We start from the raw sequence: 13,706 nt of genomic DNA, 5'->3' as shown, positions 1-13,706 counted from the left end.
TTTTATCAGTTTTGTTAGTGTCACTCTAGAAATTTGTACATTTCATCTAAATTATCTTATTTATGGGCACACAACTCTAGTATTCCTTCATAATTCTATGTATTATCAGCAGTACTATCCCCTTTCATTTATGATTCCAGTAAATTGTCCTTTTTTGTGTGGTTAATCTAATTAAAGCTTTGTCAATTTTGTTGGTATTTTCAAAGAATAAATTTCTAGTTCCACTGATTTTTCTCTATTGCTTTTCTATTCTGTTTAATTAATTTCTGTTCTTTTATTTTCCTTCCTTCTGATTGTTTTAGGTTTAGTGTACCTTTCTACCAGGGTCTTAAGGTGGAAGGTTAGAATATTAAGTTTAGGTCTTTCTTCTTTCTTAATATAGGCACTTAACAGCTATAAATTTCCCTAAGAACTGTTTAAGCTTATCCCGTAAGTCTTAGTATATTGTTTCTGCATTTTCATTCATCTCAGTATTTTCTAATTTCCTTTTTGATTTTTTTCTTTGACTTATTTAGAAGTATGTTGTTTAATTTCCCCAAATTAGTGAATTTTCGGTTTTACTTCTGTTATTGATGTATAGTCTCCGGCCCTTATGGTTGGATTAATACTTTGGGTACACTTGAAAAGAATGGAATGAATGTTCTGCTATTGTTGGGGTGAGTGTTCTACAGCGATCTGTTAACTCTAGTTGGTCAACAGTGTCATCCAAGGCTTCATGGATGTCAACAAGTGTCAACAAGGCCTTATTGGTCGGCCTAGTTGTCCCCTTCAGTATTGAAAGCAGTGTATTATAAACTTCAGCAATTTTTTTTTTTAAATGAGACGGGGTCTTGCTATGTTGCCCGGGCTGGTCTCGAACTCCTGAGCTCAAGTGTCCACCCACCTCAGCCTCTTGAATTGCTGGGATCATAGGCATGAGCCACCACACCTGCCTAACAATTATTCTTGAATTGTCCATTTTCTCTTCATTTCTGTCAGTTTTTGCTTCATGCATTTTGGCGCTTGGTTATTAGATATGTAATTGTTAGATGTTTGTGATGAACTGATCCTTCTCATTACAAAATGTCATTACTCATATATTATCTCTAGTAAAGTTTTTTGTTTTAAAGTCTGTTTTGTCTAAAATCAGAACAACCAATCCAGCTTTCTTACAATTGTTGTTTGCATTATATTTTTCCATCCTTTTAAATATATTTGTATCTCTAAACCTAAAGTATATCTTGTAGACAGCATACAGTTGGATCATATATTTTTATCCAATCTAACAGTATCTGCCTTTTTGATTACACTGATTAATTTATTTAATTTATTATTGATACAGCTGGATTCAGGACTGCCAACTTCATAACTTTTTAGTGTGTATTGTCTTTTTTGTGCCTCTATTATTGCTTTCTCTTGGACTTAGTAAATGTTTTCTAATGTAGCATTTACATTTCTTTAATGATTTTTTTCCATGTATGTTTTCACTTGTATCCTTGGTAGTTCCTCTAGGAACTTACAATGTACTATTTTTATTTACTATTATTTTTTCTAGAGAGGGTCTCACTCTGTCACTTGGGCTAGAATGCAGTGGTATGATCATGGCTCACCAGAGCCTCAACCTCCTGGGCTCAGGCAATTCTCCCACCTCAGCCTCCCAAATCCCCTTCTGACTACAGGCACACACCACAATGCCTGGCTAATTTATGGGGGTTTTTTGTTTGCTTGTTTGTTTGTTTTTGTAGAGATGGGGTTTCACCATGTGGCCCAGGTTGGTCTTAAACTCCTGGGCTTAAGCAATCCACCCATCTCACTCTCCCAAAGTGCTGGGACTACCCCCCACTTTTTTTTTTTTTAAATCTTTAAGCTCTGTTGGACTTGAAATAATGTACATCTTATCAGAATGAGCATCTGATTTATACTCACTCAATTCCACTGGGAAATAGAAACATTATTCACACATAGCTCTAATCCCTTCCCCCTGCCTTTTGTGGTATTGCTATACTCACTATATCTATAAATGTTAGAGGTCCAACAATAATCTATCACAATTATTACTTTATATAATTTTATATATACCTTAAAAGAAGTTGAGAAAAGAACCAATGTATATTTACAGTTTTTCTTATATTAACCTTCTTGTTTATTATTTTTGGTTTTCTTCATTTATTCTTATGAATCTGAGTTACTATATGGAGTTATTTCCTAGCCGAAACACAGATCTGTCCCTGTCTTATCTCCTTTTTCCTATTATTGGCAACTATATTACATTTCCACATCTCATAGGCCCAATAATATATTATATACATAGTATATAGTACTGCAGTAAAATGGAGTACTATATACTAAGATTTATGGGATACAGCTTCAACAGTTCTTAGGGAAATTTATAGCTGTTAAGTGCCTATATAGATATGCATGATATATACACAACACAAAAGAGAAGGAGAAAATACGCATTTATAGTGTCATTACTACATAATTATTTTTACTGGTGCTCTTTGATTTTTCATGTGGATTAAAATCATCATTTGGAGTAACTTGCTTTCAGCCTGAAGAACTTCCTTTAGTGTTTCTTATAAAGGTGGGTCTGCCAGCAGCAAATTCTCTGAGTTTTTACCTCGGAACACTTTACTTCAAAGAACCTTCAGTTTTGAATAATAGCTTGGCTGGACATAGAATCGTTAATTAACAGTTTTTTTGTTTAAGTGCTTTGAATATGTTGTCCCACTGGCTTCTTGCCTCCATTTTTTTGCTGAGAAGTTAGCTACAAATCTTATGGGAAAGTTCCCTTGTAAGTTGATGAGTCACTTATCTCTTACTGCTCTCAAGATTTTTTCCTTGTCTTGGGTTTTTAGCATTTTTACCAAGATATTCCTTTTTGTGAATCTTTTTTTTTTTTTTTTTTTTTTTTTTTTGTTTGAGACGGAGTCTTGCTCTGCCGCCCAGGCTGGAGTGCAGTGGCCGGCTCTCAGCTCACTGCAAGCTCCGCCTCCCGGGTTCACGCCATTCTCCTGTCTCAGCCTCCCGAGTAGCTGGGACTACAGGCGCCCGCCTCGTCGCCCGGCTAGTTTTTTGTATTTTTTAGTAGAGACGGGGTTTCGCCGTATTAGCCAGGATGGTCTCGATCTCCTGACCTCGTGATCCGCCCGTCTCGGCCTCCCAAAGTGCTGGGATTACAGGCTTGAGCCACCGCGCCCGGCCCCTTTTTGTGAATCTCTTTGCATTTATTCCATGTGGAGTTCACTGAACTTCACATATATTATATATTATAATTATTTTTTGTATTTTGTATACATTGTTTTTAAATAAATTTGGGATATTTCTGGATATTACTTAACATTTTTTTTCTAGTCATTTCTCTTTCTCCTCTCCTTTTGATACTCCTATTACAAGCATGTTGGTGCACTTAATAGCTTCCCATATTTTTCTGAGCCTGTTTTTTTCTACATTGTTTTTCTTCATGTTCTTTGAGTAATTTCTACTGATCAAGTTCATTAACTCTTTCTTTTGCCAGTTGAAATGTACTGTTGTGCCCCACAAGTGAGTTTTTCATTTCAGTTACTGTGATTTTCCTTTCCAGAATTCCCATTTGGTTCTTTTTAAAATGATTTCTATCTCATTATTAATATTCTCTATTTCATGTGAAACTATCATCACGCCTTAATTTCTTTAACCATGATTTCCTTTAGTTTGTTGAATATATTAATAATGGCTACCTTGAAAGCTCTGTGCTAAATCAAACCACTCACTCACAGGTAGTATCTGTTGCTTGCTTTTTTAACGGGATGTCTGGGTCACATTTTCTTGTTTCTCTGAATGTCTTATAATTTTGGGATAGAAACTAGATACTTCAGATAATATACAGTACCAATGCTGAGTACTGGCCTCCCCACTGCAAGATTTGTTATTTGTTTAATGCTTCTTTATTGGGTGACTGGCTAGTTGATTTTTGTAGATTCCATTGTCCTACTCCCAGTGTTAAGCCTCTGGTGTTGCTCCTCAGGGAGCTCAGACTTGAGATTGCTCACTGTAACTTTGGGATGAGAGTGGTTTGGGCAGGGCTCTCGCTGACTCTTGGCTTCTCTGACCACATCTAGCTTGTTAAATTACACTAATTGCTGTCTGACTGCTGTAATGACTTCAACAATGCACTACAGTATAAACTGCTCCATAGGCTAAGTCAATCAAACTTGGGTAACTTTGAAGTAAAAATTCCAGAGGTCAAGTGAAAGTTCCTTGGTGATCTCCTCCCAGCTGTGTTTTTCCCTAGTTTCCTCAGGCAAACTAGGATGTCTATAGTCAAGTCTAAATGTCCAATCAATCTACCAATCTTCCCCAATTACCTTTCACCACAACTTCCACTGTTTTTTTTAGAGTAACCTTAGGCTTAAACTTTTCTACACTCTGTCATGAATGAAGCCCATTCCTTTAAGAAGGCTGCTTCAAGGCCAACTTTTCCCTGCAGGTAAAATCTCTGAGACATGGCTTTGGAGCTGGAAGTAGAGACAATAACACACTGTGTCTCACTGACACCCCAGGGTTAGTTGCTCTGCCCAAAGTAAAGCTTCCGTCCCGGGAGCAAGGGGCTGGGGGGAAAAACGAGGCCCCCAACTCTAAGTCACACTTGGCCAGAAATAGGCATGGGGAAGCAGGATGAGAAATACTGATATCTTGCTCCTGCTCTGGAAGATAGCCCAGAATGGGAGTCGGTGGGGAGACAGGGATTCTTGTCTTCTTCACTACACCAATATGGAGAGGAGTTACCAACTGTCTCAGCTGGGATACGGTAAGGAAAGGGCAGGTCTTGTTACCAATAACAGGTTCTTGCCGCTCTGACCAAATTTTAGTAAATTTTCTTGAATAAATATTTTTTCATTTGCTGTATTTCCTTTAAAATACTTTCAGAGACCTTAAATGTTTTATTTTCGTAATTGTCACCAGTTCTGCTGGGGAGTAGAAAGAACATGCTGTCATCCTACAAGTCCCTCTTAACCAGTGAGCTTTTAAAAATATAAATTAGATCATGATTCCATTCAAAACTCTCCAACATTTCCACTCATTTTTTTTTTTTTTTTTTTTTTTTACAAAGCCCCACACTTCCTACTAAGCTCCACAGGGTTCTACACAATCCAGCCCATGCCCACTAATGGATCTCATCCTTTACTGCTTTTTACTTTGTTCACTCTGCTCTAACCCCTGTCCTAGCAAGGGTGGTTCTCCTCATGGTCTATTTGCTGCTCCCACTGGAAAGCTCTTTTCCCAGATTTTTCCATGGCCTTCTTCCTCACTTCATTTGGGCCTCACCTCAAATGTCATCTCAAGACCTTCTCTAAAACAGCACCTGTCATTCACTCTTATTAATTTTTTTAAGTTTTACTGTATTTTATTTATTCCTCTATACATTTGAGTAAGAGTAAGGGTTGTTTTCTTTTTTGAGACAGGATCTCACTCTGTCATCCAGGCTGAAGCACAGTGGTGTGATCATGGTTCACTGCAGCCTCCACTTCCTGGCCTCAATTGATCCTCCCACTTAAGCCTCCTGAGTAGTGGGGACCAAAGGTGTGTGCCACTACACCTGGTTAATTTTTTAAACTTTTATAGAAATGGGGTTTTGCCATGTTCCCCAGACTGGTCTCCAACTCCTGGGCTCAAGTGATCCACTTGCCAAGGCCTCCCAAATTATAGGTGTGAGCCACAACACCTGGTAAGTTTTCAAAATTTTGACAAAATTTTTTTTTTTATACCTTAGGTTCTAGGGTACATGTTCATGACGTGCAGGTTTGTTACATATGTATACATGTGCCATGTTGGTGTGCTGCGCCCATTAACTCGTCATTTACATTAGGTATTTCTCCTAATGCTATCCCTCCCCCTTCCCTCCAGCCCATGACAGGCCCAGGTGTGTGATGTTCCCCACCCTGTGTCCAAGTGTTCTCATTTTGACAAAAATTTTTAAAAGTCAAGGAACAATCATAATGTTGTTCACTCTTTATCCACATATCCTGTTTTGTTATTCTTCACAGCACCTAAATTTACTTGATATATTTATTTTCTTATTCGCTTACAGTCTATTTCCCCCATTAGAATTAAAGCTCTAGAAAGGCAGGGAGCTTTGCCTATGTTGTTCACCACTATACCTCCAGTATTTAGAACAATAATTGGCACATAAGCCACCACTTAGTCAACATCTGTTGCATGAAAAGATGTTAATAGGAGTTAATATATTTTTAAAGCTACTTATAGTGTAAATGACAACTTTAACAGATAATCTGTTTTTATTTATATCAATAAAGAGTAGAACAATAATAGGGCATTGGAGAAGAAGTAATAGTGGCTGAGAAATTATAAACAAAAATGGCCAGGTATTTAAAGTTGTTTCAATAATCCTAAAATGGATTTTCATAAATAGCATCTTTGACCTGCCAGAGCTCTTACATTATGTAAACCAGGACCAAACAAAACAAATACTTGTAGTTCAATGGAAAAGTGAAAACAATACTAAAATGACAAATATTTATACTATAACCACTAGTTTTGACACTTAGGGGTACTGAAAAATTTAGGAAAGGCTAATCAGAGTGAAAATCTTTAATCAAATATAAACTTCTCACTAAGTTTAAATAAAATTCTTTGACATTAAAGAAAAAGAAGTATATTACTTCCATGTTCTCACTTTCCTCCCATATCCATTTTCTGTTAAGGCCAAGTTTTGCAATGGGCTTAGAAATGCTAACCAAAACAAACTTAGGTTACGAAGTTTTACCTTGAGTCCTGTTTTCTCATCATCACTTCCATTATTTGTAGATGGTGTCTCATCTCCTTGCCTGGAAACCAAGACAAAATCTTCACTATTAAGAGTAGATACTGAGTCTGAAGAGACACTGATTTTTCCAACAGAAGCCTTGTCATCCATAACTCAAGAATGAGTCTCAACACATGAATGATTAAATATATTTTAAAGCCTGGAAAACAAAAACCATAAAGATACTTAGATAGAATGTCTGCCAGATATTCAATTACACTCTACTTCTTATACAACATATATTGCATTCTTTTTAAATGCTTCAAAAATATTTTTCTAAGACTTTCACTACTTACAGCTTACGGTTTTTTTGTTTTTGTTTTTGTTTTTATTCCAGATAAAAAGGGAATTTCATGCTATTCAAGGCAAAGATACTTCCGACTTCAAAAAAATAAATAAAACATGTTCCCTTCAGGATAACCCTAACTACTTACAGTGATTTCTTTGGGCTAAGTTGCAATTCAAGTCTTAGCCTACAAAAAGATATAAGTATTAGCCTTCTGTTTTCTTTTCTTTTTTTTTTTTTTTTTGAGGCGGAGTCTTGCTTTGTCACCCAGGCTGGAATGCAGTGGTGGGATCTCAACTCATTGCAAGCTCCGCCTCCCAGGTTCATGCCATTCTCCTGCCTCAGCCTCCTGAGTAGCTAGGACTACAGGCAGCCGCCACCATGCCCAGCTAATTTTTTTTGTATTTTTAGTAGAGACGGGGTTTGAACGTGTTAGCCAGGATGGTCTCAATCTCCTGACCTCATGATCCGCCCGCCTCGGCCTCCCAAAAAGCTGGGATTACAGGCATGAGCCACGGCGCCCAGTCTAACCTTCTGTTTCCTACCCTCTAATTTTTAAAGTTGTAAAATGTAAATGAAAAGGAAAGCACTTAGTTATTGTGAGGGTACAATAAGGTTTTCCTAAGATTATTGATACTTAAGTTTAAAATACTAACATGGTTTTAAAGGGCCAAATTTCACATTTACACCCAACAGAAAAAAATTCAAGGCAGTTAAATTTTAGCATAAATTCTAGAGCTGGGAAATACCTTACAAAGCAAGAAATGAGAAGTTCATTAAAAACTGCATCTTCCCACACCAGTTTCTTAGAACTCAGCTCAATATGAACATTACCCAAATAAGAGTTTTATACCAAAAATTCCTAGCAAAAAGTATAAAGCAGTGTCGCTTAAGAAAATTCATTCAATTATTTATTGACTCTTGGAATAAAACTTAAACTCATCATCATTTTAAAACCTAGTTCTGCAAACTTTGTGGCAATGTTTCACTTGGTTGTGAAAACATCAACAAAACAATATAATGTTACACTCAGAGATTTAACTAACAAAAGTAGCTATGGCTCCATGTTCATCTAGTACCCCAGAGATGTAAGGTTCTAAAAATATGTTTAATTTTCTGACTGGGAAGTCCTTATTTATGCTTTGGATTTTTGATCATTGATTATATATTTATGGAGCATACACCATGTGTCAAACACAATTTTCCCCTAAAAGGCCCACATATAAACACCTGGCAGGAGAAACTAAACAATCCCTGAGTACGATAGTTGGAAGAAAACTTAGAAATCTAAAATCAAGTTGATGGCAAGGTAAAAAGAAGGAAAAAAAAAAACTTACAAATCAATACTGTTAGATAAAGAAATGGCAACCCCGAGAAAAGGTCATTTAACCAGTTAATGGCACAGCTAAGGCTAGAACCCTGGACTCTCTGCTGCCTTTTATTTAAACTAATTCCCCTGTTTAATAGCTATTACACATCTGCATTTCATAAGACCAAATCAAATACATAGCATGGCATTCAAAAACATTTCAAATTGTACTTTTGAAAAATTCAAAGAAAAATGTTTTACTTAATTCATTCAATGAATACTTATTGAGTGGTTAATGTATAAAGAGCAAGCTACGGTAAACAAAAGAAAATAGATCCTTGCCCCAAAGTTTATACTTTAGCAGAGAACAGAGGCAAATCGTACCTAATAAGTACCGATTTAGGGTAAAGAAAATTATGGGAACATGTTGGGAGAGGGACTAACTTAGACCTTAGCTAAGGATATATACTTTATTCCTTTAGATATTTGCCCTTCCAGGATTCTCTTCCTGAAGTGGTTTCCTCACTTCTGTACTTAATCAACTCCAACTCATCACTCATGATGTAAAATCTCCCTCTCTTAGTAGTCTTCTCAGTCCACTTGCCCATTCCCACCCCAGAAGCAAATGAACTGTTTCCCTTATATCTGTTCCTACAGCATTTTACATTTGATTTTTCTACAGTATCTATTATGTTGTTTCATAATTTAATGGTGCCTTTTAATTTAATTGTCACATCTCTATTTTACAAATGCGGAAATTAAGTCTTAGAGAGATGGTGTAACTTATTCAATGTAATGTGATTAGAGTCAAAGTCAAAAATTAAACCCAGTTATCTGACTCCAAAGGCTATACTCTTTCCATTAGATTATGAAGCCTTTCTAATGCCACAAATTTGGGTCTTGTCCCAAAACACTCAGTACTGGGTAAAGGAGTCTTTATCTTTTTTTCAAAATTTGTACTTTTAAGTTTTCATGCTCAATTAAGTCTTTTTATAATTTTGTTTAAAAAACTTATAAGTTTTATAATTAAGATGGATTATAAAAAATCCATCTTTTATAATGTGATTAACAGTTGGATGGCAGAGGGCCTGGGAAAGTGGTCTAAAGCTCTGGTCTCAGAGACACTAACAACTTTGTATACCACTACTCTGGACTCAAAAGCAATGTACTTTGGTAACTACACTAAGGAACTGAGATTCGGCAAGCTCAAAGTTCCACCTACTTTCTTTGAGAAGGTGATAGGAAAATACACCTTATAAAATACTTTATTATTTGTTTTGGCAACTGAAAGTGACTGAATCACTCAGCAGGAATGAGGTTTATCAAAACACTAAGTAGTACAGGAAAAATTATACAGTAAGATTCCTTTTCTCTGGCCTCCATGGACGGAAGTGAAGAGGGAGCAGCCCATCAGCTCCACAAACATAGATAAAACCACCCATTCCCTGGCCTCCACAATGAAGAGGTACCCCAGAACTTGCTGCACTTCTGGCAAATTCTAGAGATTCACAACCTCTGTCTCAAGACCGTAAGGGATTTCTTTTTAATCCCTACTCACACCAGTGACCGTAAGAAGTCCCCTACTCTAATTCTTCATCCTTCAGACTTTAATTCTAATTCCCATTGACAATAAAGTATCAAAATTCCTCCCTCCAACACCCTGCACTGCCACTTCGCTTCTCCACAGCACCTATAACCGCTTGACATGTATTTTAGTAATTTAAGTATAATGTAAACTAGAACCTAAGGTTCATGAGGGCAGGGATTTTTGTGTCTGATTAAGTGTTGGATCCCTGGCACCTGTAATAATGCCTGGCACATAGCAGGTGCTCAACTATTTGTTAAAGAAGTAGGATAAATAGCAAATAAAGATGGAAAAGAGCAAGAGCCACCCAAGGAGAAAGTAAGGCCACCTTTTATAAATTGACAAAAAGAACAGAGGTCATATTTGTGATGCTGAAGCACACAATTATGAGTTAAGAAAAACCTAAGTTAAAATATTGGTTCTGGGCGGGCACAGTGGCTCCTGCCTGTAACCCCAGCACTTTGGGAGGCCGAGACAGGTGGATCACGAGGTCAAGAGATTGAGACCATTCTGGCCAACATAGTGAAACCCCGTCTGTCCTAAAAATATAAAACTTAGCTGGGCATGGTGGCACACGCCTGTAGTCCCAGCTACTCAGGAGGCTGAGTAAGGAGAATTGCCTGAACTCGAGAGGCGGAGCTTGCAGTGAGCCGAGATCGTGCCACTGCACTCCAGCCTGGCAACAGAGCAAGACTCCGTCTCAAAAAAAAAAAAAAAAAAAAATACTGGTTCTACTACTGATAGTATGAGCCTGTCACACCGAGCCTCAGTTTCCATAGAGGTGGTTATACTATCGATCTCATAGAGCTAGTGTACAAACTACTGAGGACTATATATAAAACATTTAACAATACACAAAAAACATTATAAGCACCCAATAGTTATAGCTTTTCAAAAACTAACTTCAAATTCAAAAAAATTTAAGTTATTAACTGATTTAAGTAATCCAAATTAAAATACTTCATACTATCTCTACTTCTTGGCTTATGTCTATAGTGCCTGTATGAATTAATTTGGTTGTTAGTTGGGAAACACTTTACTGAGGAAAAAATAAATTAATTTCCTAATTTCACATTCTAAGTTGTTAATATCTAAATAAAAGCAAAATAGCACTTTGAATAAAAATCCTTTATATATCACAAAAAGGAATAAAATGTACACATTTTTATCTCATTTTATCATCCTAACAATTCTATAAGATAGATAGAATAAGGATTATTATCCCATTTGAAATAAGATACATATTGCCTGGTATTTGGTATGTAGGCATTCAGTTTGTCTCCTTCTTTTATAGAAGTGACGAGCCCAGATCCTTGTCCAATTACCAACAGCCCAGGTTGGTGGATGCAAGTTCAAGGATGCTCGTATTTTTGAGACAGGTTCTTGCTGTGTCGCCCAGGCTGGAATGTGGTAGTGTGATCATAGCTCACTGCAGCCTCGAACTCCCGGGCTCAGGTGATCCTCCTATCTCCGCCTCCTGAGTAGCTAGGACCACAAGTGTGTGCCACCACACCTAGCTAATCTTTTTAAAAAATTTCTCAGCTGGGCGCAGTGGCTCACACCTGTAATCCCAGCACTGTGGAAGGCTGAGGCGGGCAGATCACGAGGTCAGGAGATGGAGACCATCCTGGCTAACATGGTGAAACCCTGTCTCTACTAAAAATACAAAAAAAAAAAAAAAAATTAGGCAAGTATGGTGGTGGGCGCCTGTAGTCCCAGCTACTTGGGAGGCTGAGGCAGGAGAACTGCATGAACCCAGGAGGCGGAGGTTGCAGTGAGCCGACATCATACCACTGCACTCCAGCCTGGGCAACAGAGCAAGACTCCGTCTCAAAATAATAATAATAATAATAAAATTTTTAAAAAAATTCTCGGCCGGGCGCGGTGGCTCAAGCCTGTAATCCCAGCACTTTGGGAGGCCGAGACGGGCGGATCATGAGGTCAGGAGATCGAGACCATCCTGGCTAACACGGTGAAACCCCGTCTCTACTAAAAAACACAAAAAACTAGCCGGGCGTGGTGGCGGGCGCCTGTAGTCCCAGCAACTCAGGAGGAGGAGGCAGGAGAATGGCGTGAACCCGGGAGGCGGAGCTTGCAGTGAGCTGAGATCCGGTCACTGCACTCCAGCCTGGGCGACAGAGCAAGACTCCGTCTCAAAAAAAAAAAAAAAATTCTCAGCCATCCAAAGTGCTGGGATCACAGGCATAAGCCACTGTACCCAGACTTACCTCTCTTTCAAAAAAGTCAAGTCACTTAAGGTGATAGACAATTATGTTCACTTACACAGCTGCCTCCATCACACCTAAAAGTTCAATTATGCTTTATTTTCATTATATCTACTCTCACTTTTATTCTTACAGAGACATTAAAGATCACTAGAGATTTTTATTGTAAATTAGTATCATATACCAAAACTCTATGAACTTTTTGCCTGCTCTGTGCCGTAAGTGCCAATTTTATGCTCAATTATGTACCCCAGTATAAAATGCATCTCAATACTGCTAAATAAAGGTTCACATTTAGCCAGGAGCAGTGGCTCATGTCTGTTATCCCAACAACTTGGGAGGCTGAGGTGGGAGGGTCGCTTGAGACCAGGGTATCAAGACCAGCCTGGGCAATATAGTTAGATCCCATCTCTAAAATAAGATATTTAAAAATTAGTCAAGTGTGGTGGTGTGTGCCTGTAGTGCCAGCTACTTGGGAGGCTGAGCCAGAGGACTGCTTGAGTCCAGGAGTTCTAGGCTGCAGTGAACTATGATGGAGCCACTGCACTCCAGCCTAAGTGACTGAGTGAGACCCCGTCTCAAAAAAAAAAAAAAAATTCACATTCATTCTCAATCTCCTCTTAAGTACTGTGGTTAATGGAGTGAAATGGAAAGAACTGGCCATGATAAAACCTCTTTTAAGAGTCCTTCAAAGGCAGTCAGTTCTTCAATAATCAGTGTTTACTTTTTTAAAAACTTGAACTTTTTCTTTTGAGACAGAGTACTATCAGATATTTATATTGTGTCTAGCTAACATCTGAGAAGTAACAAACAGTGACATGCAGTGGCATGGATTTGCTAATGTGCAATTAGCAGAGGCAAAACCACCTCCCAGTAAGTGACCTACCTAGCTTAGTAAGAGGTATGGGTGGTACTAATAATTGAACCTGACACACTTGAGACAAAATGTGCTAGTGCCTCGTCCAAAGCTTGGTTAACTTTTATTTCTTTGGTTTTCTTGAGATTTTCTTCTTGAAATAGTAGTATTAATGCCTCCACTTCTACCACTTCAATGGAACTCCCCACTGTTCCATTGAGCCCCTCTCAAAAATACTACCCCTTTACTTCTCACTTTCACTGAACCTCTTAAAAACCATCAACACTACAAAATTTCACAACCCAAATAACTATTTCAGTTCTTATCTTACTTCCACCTTCTGAAGTAAATGAAAATGCTGGCCATTTTCTTATTCTGAAACTCTTATCCTTTTGCATCCATTTCCTACCTCTATCTTTTCTTAGTTCTCATTTAGGTTCCTTTTCTTCTGTTTTTAAAATTACATCATCATCCCTCTTTTCCCTGGCTATCTCATTAGCTAACATGGGTACAGCTTTCTATTGTATGTTGATAATACTCTAGCACTATCTTTTCTCTTGAATTTCACATGGGTATTTGTGTTATATTTTCTTTTTCTTCTATTCAGTATCAAAGAATGTGATATGTGCCAGACACCAGGTATAGTGTTATGGTGAGGAAT

The 13,706-nt window shown here is 37.8% G+C and overlaps 1 protein-coding gene across 4 annotated transcripts in view; it reads right to left on the bottom strand.

Moving 5' to 3' along the window:
- The window catches only part of RABGAP1 (RAB GTPase activating protein 1), a 166,622-nt gene that overhangs the window by 143,465 nt on the left and 9,451 nt on the right, over window positions 1-13,706 (bottom strand). Inside the window, exons 1-2 of one of the 4 annotated variants that reach the window (XM_033190403.1) lie at window positions 7,219-7,236; window positions 6,746-6,944 (exon numbers count right to left, since the gene is read on the bottom strand). In XM_033190403.1, coding sequence (XP_033046294.1) covers window positions 6,746-6,895 — 150 coding nt within the window. In that variant the 5' untranslated portion in view covers window positions 6,896-6,944; window positions 7,219-7,236. Of the gene's footprint in view, window positions 1-6,745; window positions 6,946-7,218; window positions 7,237-13,706 lie in introns of those variants that run through there. The other 3 variants (XM_033190393.1, XM_033190410.1, XM_033190419.1) reach the window with 3 other exon arrangements.

The sequence above is a fragment of the Trachypithecus francoisi genome, unplaced genomic scaffold, assembly GCF_009764315.1.
Source record: "Trachypithecus francoisi isolate TF-2019V2 unplaced genomic scaffold, Tfra_2.0 Contig01585, whole genome shotgun sequence".
In the NCBI taxonomy this organism is placed as follows: Eukaryota; Metazoa; Chordata; class Mammalia; order Primates; family Cercopithecidae; genus Trachypithecus; species Trachypithecus francoisi.
This window is presented reverse-complemented; position numbering and strand designations above follow the sequence as displayed.